General features: G+C 32.6%; 1 protein-coding gene across 1 annotated transcript; it reads left to right on the top strand.

The window, feature by feature from the left end:
- The first annotated feature begins 268 nt into the window (after positions 1-268).
- On the top strand, positions 269-12,149 carry LOC112783056 (uncharacterized). Its single transcript, XM_025825800.2, has 21 exons — positions 269-458; positions 565-1,526; positions 1,949-2,600; positions 2,761-2,847; positions 3,951-3,997; positions 4,347-4,456; positions 4,548-4,648; positions 5,053-5,145; positions 6,160-6,243; positions 6,623-6,706; positions 6,965-7,033; positions 7,290-7,349; positions 8,017-8,088; positions 8,212-8,319; positions 8,540-8,616; positions 8,742-8,825; positions 9,750-9,864; positions 9,965-10,054; positions 10,633-10,698; positions 11,139-11,234; positions 11,660-12,149. Exons 1-21 carry the CDS (start codon positions 360-362, stop codon positions 11,789-11,791), a joined length of 3,288 nt encoding a protein of 1,095 aa, XP_025681585.1. The 5' UTR covers positions 269-359; the 3' UTR covers positions 11,792-12,149.
- The last annotated feature ends 1,592 nt before the right edge of the window (positions 12,150-13,741 follow it).

The following is a 13,741-nucleotide window of genomic DNA, read 5'->3' as shown; positions in this document are numbered from 1 at the left end:
AATCTTCGAAGGACCATTATGGTGCTCGAATCGGAATCTGGGGGACATAAACAGTGCAATTGGAATCTCAGGGGCAAAATTGGTGCACGGGCTGAATCTGGGGGACCACTATGGGGATTTTATCGAATTCAGAGTATAAGTAAATAAATAGATATTAAGTATATTGAGTAAGTAAATAAATAGATAAATAAATATTTGTATTAATATTTTTAAATTAACTTATGTGTTTTAATTTAATATTAAGTTTATAAGGATAAGTTGTTAAACCCTCTACCCTTCTAGTAAGCTTGAGCAGTCACAGCCGCGCTTTATCACGCACCTCCATTCTCTTCTTCTGAAATGAAGGCGGCTTCTTAACGATGTTTCAGCTCCAAAGAAGCTTGCTCTTCACTTCCTCAGCCCCTTCCTACTCTCTCACCTCTCCCTCTTCATCTTCTCTCTCCCTTCGCCACTTCATGGTAATCACTAACCATCCCCTTACTTCGTTTTTATTTTATTTTATTTCCAATACTTATTATGCAATAAGATTTTCATTTTCATTTTTATTATTTTTGCATCTTCCAGTTGCAATTCAAGGCTCTTCATAATTCCCCGGTTTCTCGCTTACCTTATTCTGCGATAGGCATTGCAAATAGCAACAGCAATCTCCAATGTCAGAACTGTTTCCTCCGTTTACATTTTCGAGCGGCGGCGAATTGCGTTGCGCCCCGCCTTCGTTGCTTCGGTAGCATTGGTAACGGTTCTAGGTGTTCTGTTACTAGCCGTGAATTCAGGTTCCCGTTGAGTTTGATTAGTGATGGGGTTTTCAGTAAGAGGTTTTCGTCTAAAGTTTCGGATAGTAATTATAATCGTAATAAGAAGAGATTGAGTTCTAGTGCTGCTGCTGTTGCTGCTGCGTCGAAAGAAGGTTTAGTTGAAGAGAAGAAGGATAAGAAAGAGGGAAAGGCGGCGAAGGCGAAGGCGGAGCCCGTTGAGAGTGATAAGCAGGAATCTGAAAAAGTGAGTGCTAAGAAGAAGAAGCAATCAACAAGCAAGAAAAGTAGCAAGAAGTCTGCTGCTAGCAGTTCTCTGAAAGAGGTTGATTCTGTGGAAGGTTCTAAAAAATCTTCCAAAGGGAAGAAGAAATTGAGTACTAGTAAAACGAAGAAGAAGAAGGTTGAGATTAGTAGTAGTAGTAGTAGTATTGAAGTAATGCAAAATGATTCTGCTTCTATGAAGATTGAGTCTAACAAGCAAAGTAAGAGCTGTAGTCCGATTGAACAGGTGGAAATGCCGGGGAAATTTACTGATAAGCCGGTGTATCCTGCAAGTGGAAAGTCTGTGGTGGTTGTGGAGTCTGTCACGAAAGCCAAGGTTATTCAGAGATACCTTGGTGATATGTATGAAGTATTGCCGAGCTATGGTCATGTAAGAGACTTGGCTGCTAGGTCTGGATCTGTGCGACCCGATGAAGATTTCAGTATGGTGTGGGAGGTTCCGTCACCTGCCTGGACTCATCTGAAGACCATCAATGTTGCACTGAGCAGGTAAATTCTTCCATACCTCTTGTTTCCAGCAGCACTGGTTCATACGCCATAAGTGCATAGTTTTGTTTGTGAAAATGTAAATGTATATATATGGTGTTACAATTGGGCAGTAGACGGGGCGAAAGGTAGAGAAAGACCTAAGATGACCATATATGAGGTGGTCAAAGGAAACCGTAATTTAGATATTGATCATATGTTATTGTATTTGAGACTTTTGAGGTAGTGGTTAATGAAAGACAAATACTTCTACCTATGTAAAATGCATTTATTCTAGATGGCTGTTCAATATGAAGTTATCAGACTTAGAATGATGCATGTGTGTCGTTTTTACTTGTATTGGATTAATTCTGTGCAATGTTGTTTATATGTGTGAGTGGCTGACAACATGTCTCCTGCGTAATTCATTTGACCTTGTTCCTCAGAGCAGAAAACCTTATTCTTGCATCAGATCCTGATCGCGAGGGAGAGGCTATCGCTTGGCACATCATAGAGATGTTGCAACAACAAGGTGCTCTGCACGATAATCTTTCTTTAGCGAGGGTTGTCTTTCATGAAATAACTGAACAATCTATAAAAGCAGCAATGCAAGCACCAAGAAAGGTGGATGTGAATTTAGTGCATGCATATCTTGCACGGCGAGCTCTTGATTATTTGATTGGGTTTAACATCTCTCCATTACTATGGAGGAAGTTACCAGGTTGCCAATCGGCAGGAAGAGTTCAATCTGCAGCGCTTTCCATTATATGTGATAGAGAGATGGAAATTGATGAATTTAAACCAAGGGAGTATTGGAGTGTGGCGGCCCAATTAAAGAAGAAAGAATCAGGATCAAACAAGGATCTTATCTTTCCTGCTCATTTGACCCATTTTGATTCAGCAAGGTTGAATCAATTTTCAATTGCTTCTGATAAAGAGGCAAAAGATATTGAAAACAAAATAATCAAGGCAGATTTTAAGATTACTAACTTGAAAAGGAGCAAAATTCGAAGAAATCCTCCGACACCGTATATAACATCCACACTTCAGCAAGATGCTGCAAACAAATTGAATTTCACAGCAAGTTACACCATGAAGGTACAAGTATCCACTCGGCATAATTATGGCTGTAATGACTAAGAAATTTTTTATTTTTTGTTTTTTAATTTTCTTCCTTGTGCATTTAATACTTCGTTCCTAACTTTGAATTTTTCTAGAATTACCTCTATCATTAATTTGTTTTGTCTTATGGATGCAGCTTGCGCAAAAACTGTATGAGGGAGTTGAGTTGTCTGATGGTAACGCAGTTGGTTTGATAACATACATCAGAACTGATGGACTTCATGTATGTATCACTCTGGTTGCATGACTATAGTCAAATGCTTCGAGCTGCTCTATATGCTTTAGATATATATCAAATTATCAATATATCATAGTCCAAAACATCTAAAGCCTCTGCCATGGTGATATGTTCCCCCCATTAATGTTGTACAATTCTTTGTTTACTTAGGGTCAGTTTGAATAAACAACTTAATTAAGCTTCCAAAAGAGCTTAAAACACAAGGTTTTTTGGATAGGTCCATAAGTAACTTTTTTTAACTTTTAACTTATGAAAAGTTATAGCATTAATGTTTGGTGCAATTTTCAAAACCAAATTGTAACTTTCTAAAAAGCTATTTAAGTGCTTATGGAGAAGTTAAAAAAATGACTTCTCTTATAATAAAAAGCTTTTTATCACTCTTTTAAAATAAGCACTTTTAGGACTAAAATGCCAAACAAAAAATAACTTATTTATAAGCTACTTTTAATATAAGTATTTATTGTTTAAGCTCTTTTTTCAAAAGGAGCTTAATTAAGTTGTTTAGGTAAACTGGGCCGTAACTTAAAATAAGTTATTTTGTGTTTGATTTTTTAGTCGCAAAAGTATTTATTTTAAAAGAAGAGTGATAAAAAGCTTTGTATTATAGGAAAAGTCATTTTTTTTAACTTCTTTATAAACACTTTAAATGACTTTTTAGAAAGTCACAAGTGAGTTTTGAAAATTGTACCAAACGTTAAAAGTTAAAAAAAAGTCACTTATGGACCTATTCAAACTGGTCCTTAGTTCTAAAAGTTGATTGTTAAGAGAAGATGGGCATGTTGGTCTGCATGAGTGTTTATGTTGGCACACGGTAAAATTTTCCTATAAAAGTCTACAGTGAACCCTTTGGCTTTTTAAAAGGATTTGCAAATCACTGTGCTTCTGGTTTAATAACGCCATAAATCTTGGATTTTTAAATGTGATCACTAATCTGTCCTCGTGTTTCCTAAATTAGATCACAATTTTGTTTTTAGTTATGTTTGGCATATGTGGATGACAATTCAAAGTATCTTTGTCTGTTATAATTTTGTCCAAGATCAGATGATCATTTCCTTATTTAATGTTTCACTTTGAACTTTCTTCCTTAGATTTCTGATGAAGCTGTTGCCAATATACGGTCGCTAATTGTTGAGAGGTGATATCCACATATCCATACATTTATTCTTGCTTTCAATTTCATTACTTTAGATTTTATTACCACTTCAATAGGAAGTAGAAAATAGCAATTTCACTCCTGCTAATAGTTGACATATTTATTGCATAAAAGGTCAGTTCACAGGCAGGATTGATCGTATTCTAATAAACTTTAGTTCCCTCATAGTCTGGCTTTCTAACACGTTAAAATTTATATCTTTCTTTATATGGAAGACATTTATGGGAACATTTGCTTAATAAACTATGTTTAATGCCACATTATACTTTTTGTATTTGAATGCGCACTTATGATTGCCTTTATGTACTTGACTAGAATTTACTTGATGCAGGTATGGACAAGATTTTGTCCCACAAAGTGCACCAAAGTTTTTAAAAAAGGTGAAAAATGCACAAGAGGCTCATGAAGCCATTAGACCCACTGACATCCACAAGTTGCCATGTAATATGATGCATTTTTTCATAATAATTACTTTAATGGTGAATGGAACTGAGGGTGATAGCTAACAATAAACTTTTGGATGGCTTGTCAGCAATGCTTGTTGGGGTACTAGATGAAGATTCCTTGAAGCTATACACACTTATCTGGTCACGGACAGTTTCATGTCAGATGACACAAGCTATCTTCGAGCAGGTTCAACTACTGAATTCCTTTCATCGTTGGCCTTATAGTACACATTAAACATATTTCCCTTTCTAGTTTATGCTGGGCTAATTGTCTGTTGGAGATTAAGTAGAATTTGAATTGCTGCTACCTTTTTGTTGTATACTATTAATTGTGGCACCTTGCCAGTGTCTTCTATATTGTATATACATGTTGGTAGCAACCACAATTGAACTAGATTGGTCGATGTCCAGTCTAGCTTCACTGCTTTGATAATATCTGAGGTGCTTTCTGGTAAATTTTGTGTTTGTGATCTAGAGAAAGGTCATTACCATTATTCTTTGGAAATTATAGTTTCCCTTATATAAAGTTAATCTGCTTAAGCCAGATGTTATTTTTTATCAGATATGTTACCTACATCTTTTCAATTCCAGATACAACTTGATATTGGAAATGCAGATGAGTCTATTATGTTACGATCTTCCAGCTCACGAGTTGACTTTCCTGGATACCGGGCAGTTTTTACGGTATGGTTTTTTCCAGCATGTTGGTGGCTCTGAGAATTGATTCTACTGAGCTTTTTCTCGGTTTTATAATCTTTTATATATCATTATTGTGCTTTCAAATAACAATGACTTATTTTTCTATCATTGATATTTTCTCTCAAATAAGTCACCCAGTAGTATTGTTTTAAGGTTCCAGTTAGTTATAAAATTGTGAAAATCTGTTTGTTAGTTTACGAATTTGAGGCTCTTCCATACTAGTGAGTTGCTAGAGTGTTTCTATATGGTTTAAAGAGATTGTTTGCTGGCAACAATCGTGTTTTAACTTTGAATAAGATTTAGATATAAATTTCAAGAATAAATTTTCAAAGTTCACTATATGTTTGACAGAAATTTTTTGATGTTGAACCCCATAAATTGGAGGCAGAATTTTTTTTGAAAGAATTTTTTGATATTGAACCCCAAAAGATTTTCCGTCTTATATATATCATTAAGAGAAGAATAATACAATATAGAGGATAGGACTTCCTGTATACAAAAGCAAAACAAACAAAGATATTGCCATAATTATATGCATATGTTGTTTTATATGTGCACCAAATGATAAGAGTTTATTCTTTGCTTGTGAATTTACATCTACCATTCTAAATATTACTTGTAAGAAGATAATATAAGAATAATGAGAATTTGACAGGACTTACCTAATAATTGTCGCATACTAATTTTCCTAAATTACATCCAATCATATATGCGACAATAAGTGTAGATATCTAAAATAAATCTGTACAAAATTACAAAATATACAAGGAAATAACATGGTATCACAACAATATTTAATGAAGCTTGCAATTGCATTTGACCTTTGCTGTATCCTTGTGAGTGGTGTGGAGCATCTATTTGCTATTCAGGCCCGGAAATGATTTTATTTCACTATTAATTTTCATCTGTGATGTAGAATGTTCACGTATACTTTTATATGTCTAGGACAGTAGACTGGATGTGTTTCTCAGCTTATGGATAGCCTTTTATCCCTTGTAGGACATTGATACTGAAGCTGTTCAAGATAAAGAGAGTGATGGAGCCAATCGTGATCAAGTTTTTGAGGTTCTAAATACCTTGAAGGTAATATTTCTTGAAATTTGATATTTTGTTTGTGGTGCATGGCTACTTCTAAATAGCTGCCATACTTGTATTGCTGTAGCAACCATACTCATTATAAATACTCGTTAGTCTTTGATTATAAGTACTTCAAATGCCCTTATAAGACATCAAATTTGTAACTAAACTATTTGATTTGCTGTTAAATGAATCATGCTATTACTTTATTCCTTCTTATCTGGGATTCCTTTATATATTTTTACTTGAGCATTATAAAAATTTCATTTGTTTAATGATTTGGCTACCTTATTGTTTATAATATATATTTATATAAAAAATACCCCCATGTTTTCATATTAGAGATTTTACAAAAAATTGCTGTTCATTGACATTCATTTTGCAGCCAGGGGACCCACTACATCTTGTTCAAACAGAGTTCAATCAGCATCATACACAGCCACCACCACGTTACACCGAAGCATCATTGGTAAGTCATCATGTTTCTTTAATTAGGACCAAACGAAAATGTTTATTTGAATAGTTCTGCTGTTAGGGTTTAGAATTGTAGATTTTTTTTTTCAAAAAAAAAAAAAAAAGAACACATAACCTTTGTGTGCTGAGACCAATTTGAAATAGCATGTAACTTAGTAATTTTTTAATTTATTCCCTTGCAAAATGATATTGTCAAGCTTCTCTGTTTGTTTCCCCCTTTCTGGATATTTTCTTATGGTATTTCATATTATAGGTTAGGAAGCTTGAAGAGCTTGGTATTGGCAGACCTTCGACATATGCAACAACATTGAAAGTTTTACAGGTCTGTGACATTCAGTAGAGTGAATTGCAATAAGCCAATAACTATAGGATATTTATCTTTTATCACAATTATCCTAACAATTTGAATTACAACTTGTGATTTAGTCAATCAATTGTTTGGGTTGTTCAAGATATTTATTATGCTCAATTTTTACTCCAACATAGTAAAAATTCTTTTATTTCCTCTACCTGCATGTATTTGTTCAATTTTAATCACTTTTAGTGGATTCTGAGTCCTCAAGTGTCTCTTGCCTCAGGATAGAAACTACGTGACAGTAAAAAGCCGTGTGCTGTATCCTGAATTTCGTGGCCGAATGGTAAGTTTTGGAATTTAAGCTTTGAATTTATTATTGGTCACAGATGAAATTGCTAATAGTAGCTACATTGTTGGTACTATTCAAATACTATGACGAAAATGAAGATTTTAAACTAATTTAATATTGTAATTGTAATTTTGTAACAGTATTAGGCTGAATTTTAATTCTAGTGAATTATTCCCAAGTTAATCATCAGATTTCTGGTTCCCATCATATATGTGTTATCCTGAGGTCTACTTTTACCTGTTAGGATCCATTCACATCCAAAACGTGCTTTTGTCATTTGTATCAACCACGTGTTATTTAGTTGATTATCAAGAATATCTTGATCAACCATAGAAGATATCATAAATTATGGTGGTTGCTAAAAGCTAAATGTAGATTTCAAAACAAAGTATATCACTATATCTCAAAATACGACATGGAGTGGACCAAAAAATATATCAAAACGCCGAATTCTGCATCCTATGCGTATCTGAATGACTTCAAAGAATGTCATTATTATCATCTTTATTCTAATTTAAGATATTTTATTAATTAGTCATTTGTTTTCAAAGCCTGAACATATCTTCTGCTATTGTGACAGACATCAGGATAAATTAACCTTTTCAGTTTCAAATTTTCTATGAACTTATTGTGTGTATGTATGCCTTTTCTGTGATGTTAGGTTTCAGCATTTTTATCCCATCACTTTTCAGAAGTCACAGAGTACAGTTTCACTGCTGATATGGAAACAGAGGTATTGTATATTTTCAAGTTTATTTTCTTCTCTAAAAATTATGGACTTGTATGCTCTTGCTATTTGCCACGTGTTAACCTCCTATTTCATATTTATTTAGTCAATCTCTCATTCTGAATTCAGCTTGATAATGTTTCTGCTGGATTAACTGAATGGAAAGGCCTCCTTAGAGATTATTGGACACGGTTTAAATTGTACTGTGAGCGTACTTCTAGTGTTCATATTCACCAGGTATGGCTTCGTTCTAATCTCTGCTCAAAACTTGATATTTGGAGATCTGAAGCTCTGATTTTCCTCATATTCTCGACTGACAAAGTTTTCAGCGCACTGTAATTTGTATTATACCATTACTACATGTCTAGTTTGTGACTCTGATGGCCTAGAAATAAAATGCTTGACCTGCTGTGTTGTTTAAGTTTATCAACTATTGAAATGTTTTTTATACGTGCAGGTTGAGAAGATGTTGGAAAAGAAATTTGGGGACTATTTATTTTCCGCCCTCCCAGATCAGACCCGTGTTTGTCCAAGGTAAGTTTGAGAAAAATAAATAAATAAATAAATAAAAATATCCCTTGTTCATTATATTCATCTTATGCTGCCAGATTCACTTGTCAGATATTGTCTTGATATCTTTTTATCTGAACTTGTTTCAGTTGTATGGAAGGCACATTAATTTTTAAAGTAAGCAGATTTGGTTCTGGCTACTTTATAGGTTGTGATCAACATCCAAGATGCAAGTGAGTATTTTATTGAAAATTTATTTCTAAAACTTTTATTTTCCAATATTTAACTGATTTTACTACATATTTAGTATCATACACATTTTATGCTACTTTATAGATTTGAAGGAATGATGAGTAATAATAGTATGTTTTTCTCAATGTGAGCATATTATATGGTTTCATTCCTTTTTGATTCTTGTTATATATTTAAAATAAATCATGAAGCAAATGCTTGTGGCACCCAAATAAATAAATGGCTGAAGGTTTTCTACTTAATGACTGCCTGACACCCTTCGATATGGAAATGACCCTACCCTTCAACTTGGAAAAGTTAAAAATATTTTTTATTATTACTACTACTAGTACTATTTATTTGGTTATCTTTAATATTGGAGCAGACATTTGAACTTTTACCTGTGTTCAGTTGAGCTTCTATTTTGATTGCCCATTATCTCAATGTTGTTTCTATTAATATTTTTGGGTTATTCAAATAAAGTATACATTTGGGTATACCTCCAACAAATCTGTATGATTTTTGGATACAATTTTAATTTTATATACAGTAGTCTAGGGCCTATTTGGCTGGAGAAAACATTTTCTGTTTTCATTTTCATTGATTTTGGTTTTGGGATTTCGTAGAGAACACAATAAAATCCAGTTATTTGTTTTCATTATGTATTTTCAAATTTTTCTTTTACAAAATTCTAAAAGTAAAAAACATTGAAAATGAACAAAAAATGTTTCACAAACCAAATAAACCCCTTGTTTCTCACTGAGCTCATGGTTTCTAAACCAGATTGTGAGAATGTTAGTATTGTTTTATCCATACAAAATTGGATTTGCCTTTTGTAATATTATGTTCCTCGAAATTTGAAGAAATCATGAGTGGTTATTGCAATTGCTGAAAACAGGTACTTTTTTTATGTGCTTTGAAAACAGGTACATTGCCAAAACACTATATGGTGCAGAGGAGGAGGAGGAAGATACACCTCATTTAAACACTCGTATAGAAGAACCAAAAGTCCTGGGTGTTAATAGTGTTTCAAATGAAAAGGTATGCTTAAGATCCGATCTTGAGTCAATGTTCTATGGGACGATTCAATTTTTGTTCTGAATGCTAACGGTTGTGTATTATTGGGTCTACTTTCCCTTAGGTTCTCTTGAAAAGTGGTCCTTACGGATTTTATGTTCAGCTTGGGGAAGACAGGAAGGGGTACATACCTAAAAGAGCATCCGTCTCTCATGTATGCCCTGTTTACATTTCAACTCTTTGAGCATTTTTTTAAAAACGTATATTTATTTTTCTGGATGTTGTATTAAGTTTTTTAATTGCTTATATGTGACTAAAAGACTTCTCTGCTTACTATATTTCTTGCAATCTTAGTTGGAAGCTGAGAGAGTATGTAATATGTAATGTTCTAATGACAATGTGAAAAGTTCATATGTTACTTGACTTGATCAAGGATGAAATTTCTGAGAATTGTGGTGACTATATGCAGCTGGTTTAAGAAAATAATGTTAGTTAAAATGTTTTGAAATACTTCTTCTGGTTATAGCGGGGAAGTGTAGGAGGTATGGTGTTAAGGTTTTAGGGTTGGAATTGATATGATCATTGAGATATGATGTTGATGGTAAACTATGGAGAAGATAATAAGGCAGTATAAGTGCAATAGAATCATAGAATTATAATGATGATAAGTACAGAAAAAAAAATCTGGCTTTATGTTTTTCCCTTTCACATTTTGAATGCGGCTGTTAAATTAATTTTCTTTGCATGCATAAATTTAAGAGGAAGATATTTACAGATTTTGGGTTGTTTCAGATCAAAGATGTGAAATCCATCACCCTTGAAGATGCACTTGAGTTGCTACAGTATCCATTGACATTGGTAAGCTTCTCGGTTCAATTTGGGCTCTCCTATTTTTATTGCTCTTGCATGTCGAATTTATGGTTTGAGGAGTACTAGGGGCCAGCAGATTTTCTGATTTGCCCATCATCAGTGTTTTTAATGGTGTGAGATTACATCTAATGGTGTGGGATTACTCACTTTTTTTTTTATGGGTAAGTGCTGGCCAAATTTTAATAAAAGTGCTGGCCTCCTAGACTTTCTCTTTATGTTTTTTTTTTTTTTTATTTCAGAAACATAGTCTATGTTTATTCAATTATTCTGACATATACTTTTGACACATTGAACATACATTTTTTCTCCCACTAGTATAAAAATTGACTTGGATTTTCACACAGCACATTAAATTCACAAATCTTATCGCTTTCCATGTATCTGGATGTGCTTAATCTCTCAAGTAATTAATGTTCACTTCTGGTTAGGGCAACCATCCCAAGGACGGACTGCCTGTAATACTAAAGCTCGCAAGGGTTGGGTTTGCCGTTAGACATCGACACACAATTGCTTCTGTTCCTAAGGTATGATTATACTTTCAGCCTCTTCTCTCTTTTTTTCTTTTTCGGTAGGTTTTGTTTCATTTCCGTCTTCGGCTCTTTGCAACAATTGAAGGAGAATTTAAAACTTAAATCAGTTAGCATCCTTTAGGACTTGACAGACTAGAAACTATTTCCTGTTGAAGTATCATGTAAGATGTGTTCCTTTCTATAAGTTGTTTTTAATATATTTTTTTCCCCAAAATGATCAATATATAAATTAATGGTGGTCCTCTGTTTTTAACTTGTAGTGAAGTTGGTACTATCCTTTACCATTAATTTCTCATTTGCAAGATCTGCATATTGTCATCTTACCTATGATGTTCTTTAATTTGAGTGTTTTTTTTTTTTTTTTTTTTACTTTTTTTTTTCTATTCTCATTTTCCTTCCTTTTTCTAATTGATATTCAGAATATGAAGCCAAGTGAAGTCACCTTTGAAAAAGCTCTTGAGCTCTTATCAGGCAAAGATGTTAGAAAATGTGGTAGACCTAAAGGTAAACCTAAAAGAGTTGACGAAATTGAAGCACTTGAAGCTTTCTAAATTTTTGACCTTAATAATATACATAGCAAGGAGCACAGAGTACTTATGATTAATTACATCAATATCTGCCAGTAAGTACTAGCAGTGTTCAAACATTTTTTCTATCAAGGGTTTGCAATTCCAACACAAGCTTTGGAAGATTCTTTTAGGGATCGCCAAGTGTAGATTAGTCATTGGACTAGTGAATTTTGTTTTTGTATAATGTTTAGGCCAATCTTATTTATTTATTTTTGAAATATAGAAATATAATTGTTTAATGTACCAAACATATTTTTGTTAAACCCTTAGGCTGAGATTTTGGTAAGCATAAGGGTTTATAACTTTATAAAAATATTCTCTTGGTTGGCTTTTGTATAAAGCTGAAGACTGATGAGAGGACTCATACAATAAACTCAGTAAAGCATATCAATCGTTCTGCATTTATTTAATTTAATTCCCACGACATGCTTATAATTCGTATAAATTAAACGAAACATATTGAGTAGTGGCAATGTTGAGTTACAATTTTTAAAGGATCAGATCTGGCTTCATTTTTTTCCATCTTTGTCAAGAGCATAATACAGTAGGATGGTATTTTTATTGTGGTAGAACTCGACGAGTTGCGGTGAATTGAAATAGTTGTGAATCTAAATTGAAATCCACATTTTGTGAGAATTTTTCAAAACAATTCATCAAATATATGTATAATCACATAAATAGAAAATATATAAATAAGTTAAATATATTTATAAAAAAAATTGTTTAGAAGCATATTTTAAATATAAATACAAAAAAATAAATATTTTTGGTACATCACACGAATACATATACTAATATTTATTAAATTATATTCGTTCTATTAAGTGACTATTTACGTAATTAATATAAAATATATTTATATTTTGATAATATAAGATTATATAATTAGATAAACATATAAAATTATCTTATTGATAATACCATAAGACTAGAACATATTTAAAATTACTGTTGGTATGAACTTTTAAATGGTATTTTGTATTGATGAAAAATAATACTAAACATATTGAGTAGTAGCAATGTTGGAGTTACAATTTTTAAAGGATCAGATCTGGCCTCATTTTTTCCATCTTTGTCAAGAGCATAACATAACATAGCAGTATTTTTATTGTGCTAGAACTTGACCAGTTGTGGGGAATTAAAATAGTAAAAATATTTTTATTGTCTTAATGTGTTATAAGGGTGGACCTAAGTTGAAATTCACATTCTGTGATAATTTTGCAAAATAATTAATCAAATATATATATAATCGAGTTAATATTTAATTTGGCCTCTAAAATTTGAGGTCAGATTCAAATTGACCTCTAAAGTTACAATTAACTCGAATTGGATCTCGAAATTTATAATAGTAACTCACATGACTCTCTAAGCTGATTTTTGTGAACGGCGTGTTGATTTGGTATACTAACTTATTACGATTTGACTTTTTCGTCCAGGTTCTATGTGATCAAAGACTTATTAGAGTTTCAAAAGCTTGATTGTTGCTCCTAGAGCCACAAAATTTTCAAATTGAATTTGTTATTGACGTTTTCGTGAAGATGTTGGAGAGTCAATCAAGTTTTTAAGAGGTTTAATAGGCCTCAATCACATGAAATCTAAGTGAGGAGTCTAAATCTTAGTAAGTTAACGTGTAAAATCAATACGCTGTTCACGGAAATCAGTTCAGGGGCTAACATGAGTTACTATTGTAAATTTTGGAATCCAATTTGAGTTAATTGTGATTTTAGGAATCAATTTGAATCCGACCTCAAATTTCAGGAGTTAAATTGAGAATTAGCTCATGTATAATCACATAAATAGAAAATATGCTAAATAAGTTAAATATATTCATAAATTTTTTTCTTAGAAGCATATTTTAAATATAAATACAAAGAAATAAATATTTTTTATACATTGCACGGATATATATAATGGTATTTACTAAATCACATT

The sequence above is a fragment of the Arachis hypogaea genome, chromosome 20 (genome assembly GCF_003086295.3).
Source record: "Arachis hypogaea cultivar Tifrunner chromosome 20, arahy.Tifrunner.gnm2.J5K5, whole genome shotgun sequence".
Taxonomy (NCBI): domain Eukaryota; kingdom Viridiplantae; phylum Streptophyta; class Magnoliopsida; order Fabales; family Fabaceae; genus Arachis; species Arachis hypogaea.
The sequence above is the reverse complement of the archived record's forward strand: the minus strand, read 5'-3'. Positions and strand labels throughout refer to the sequence as shown.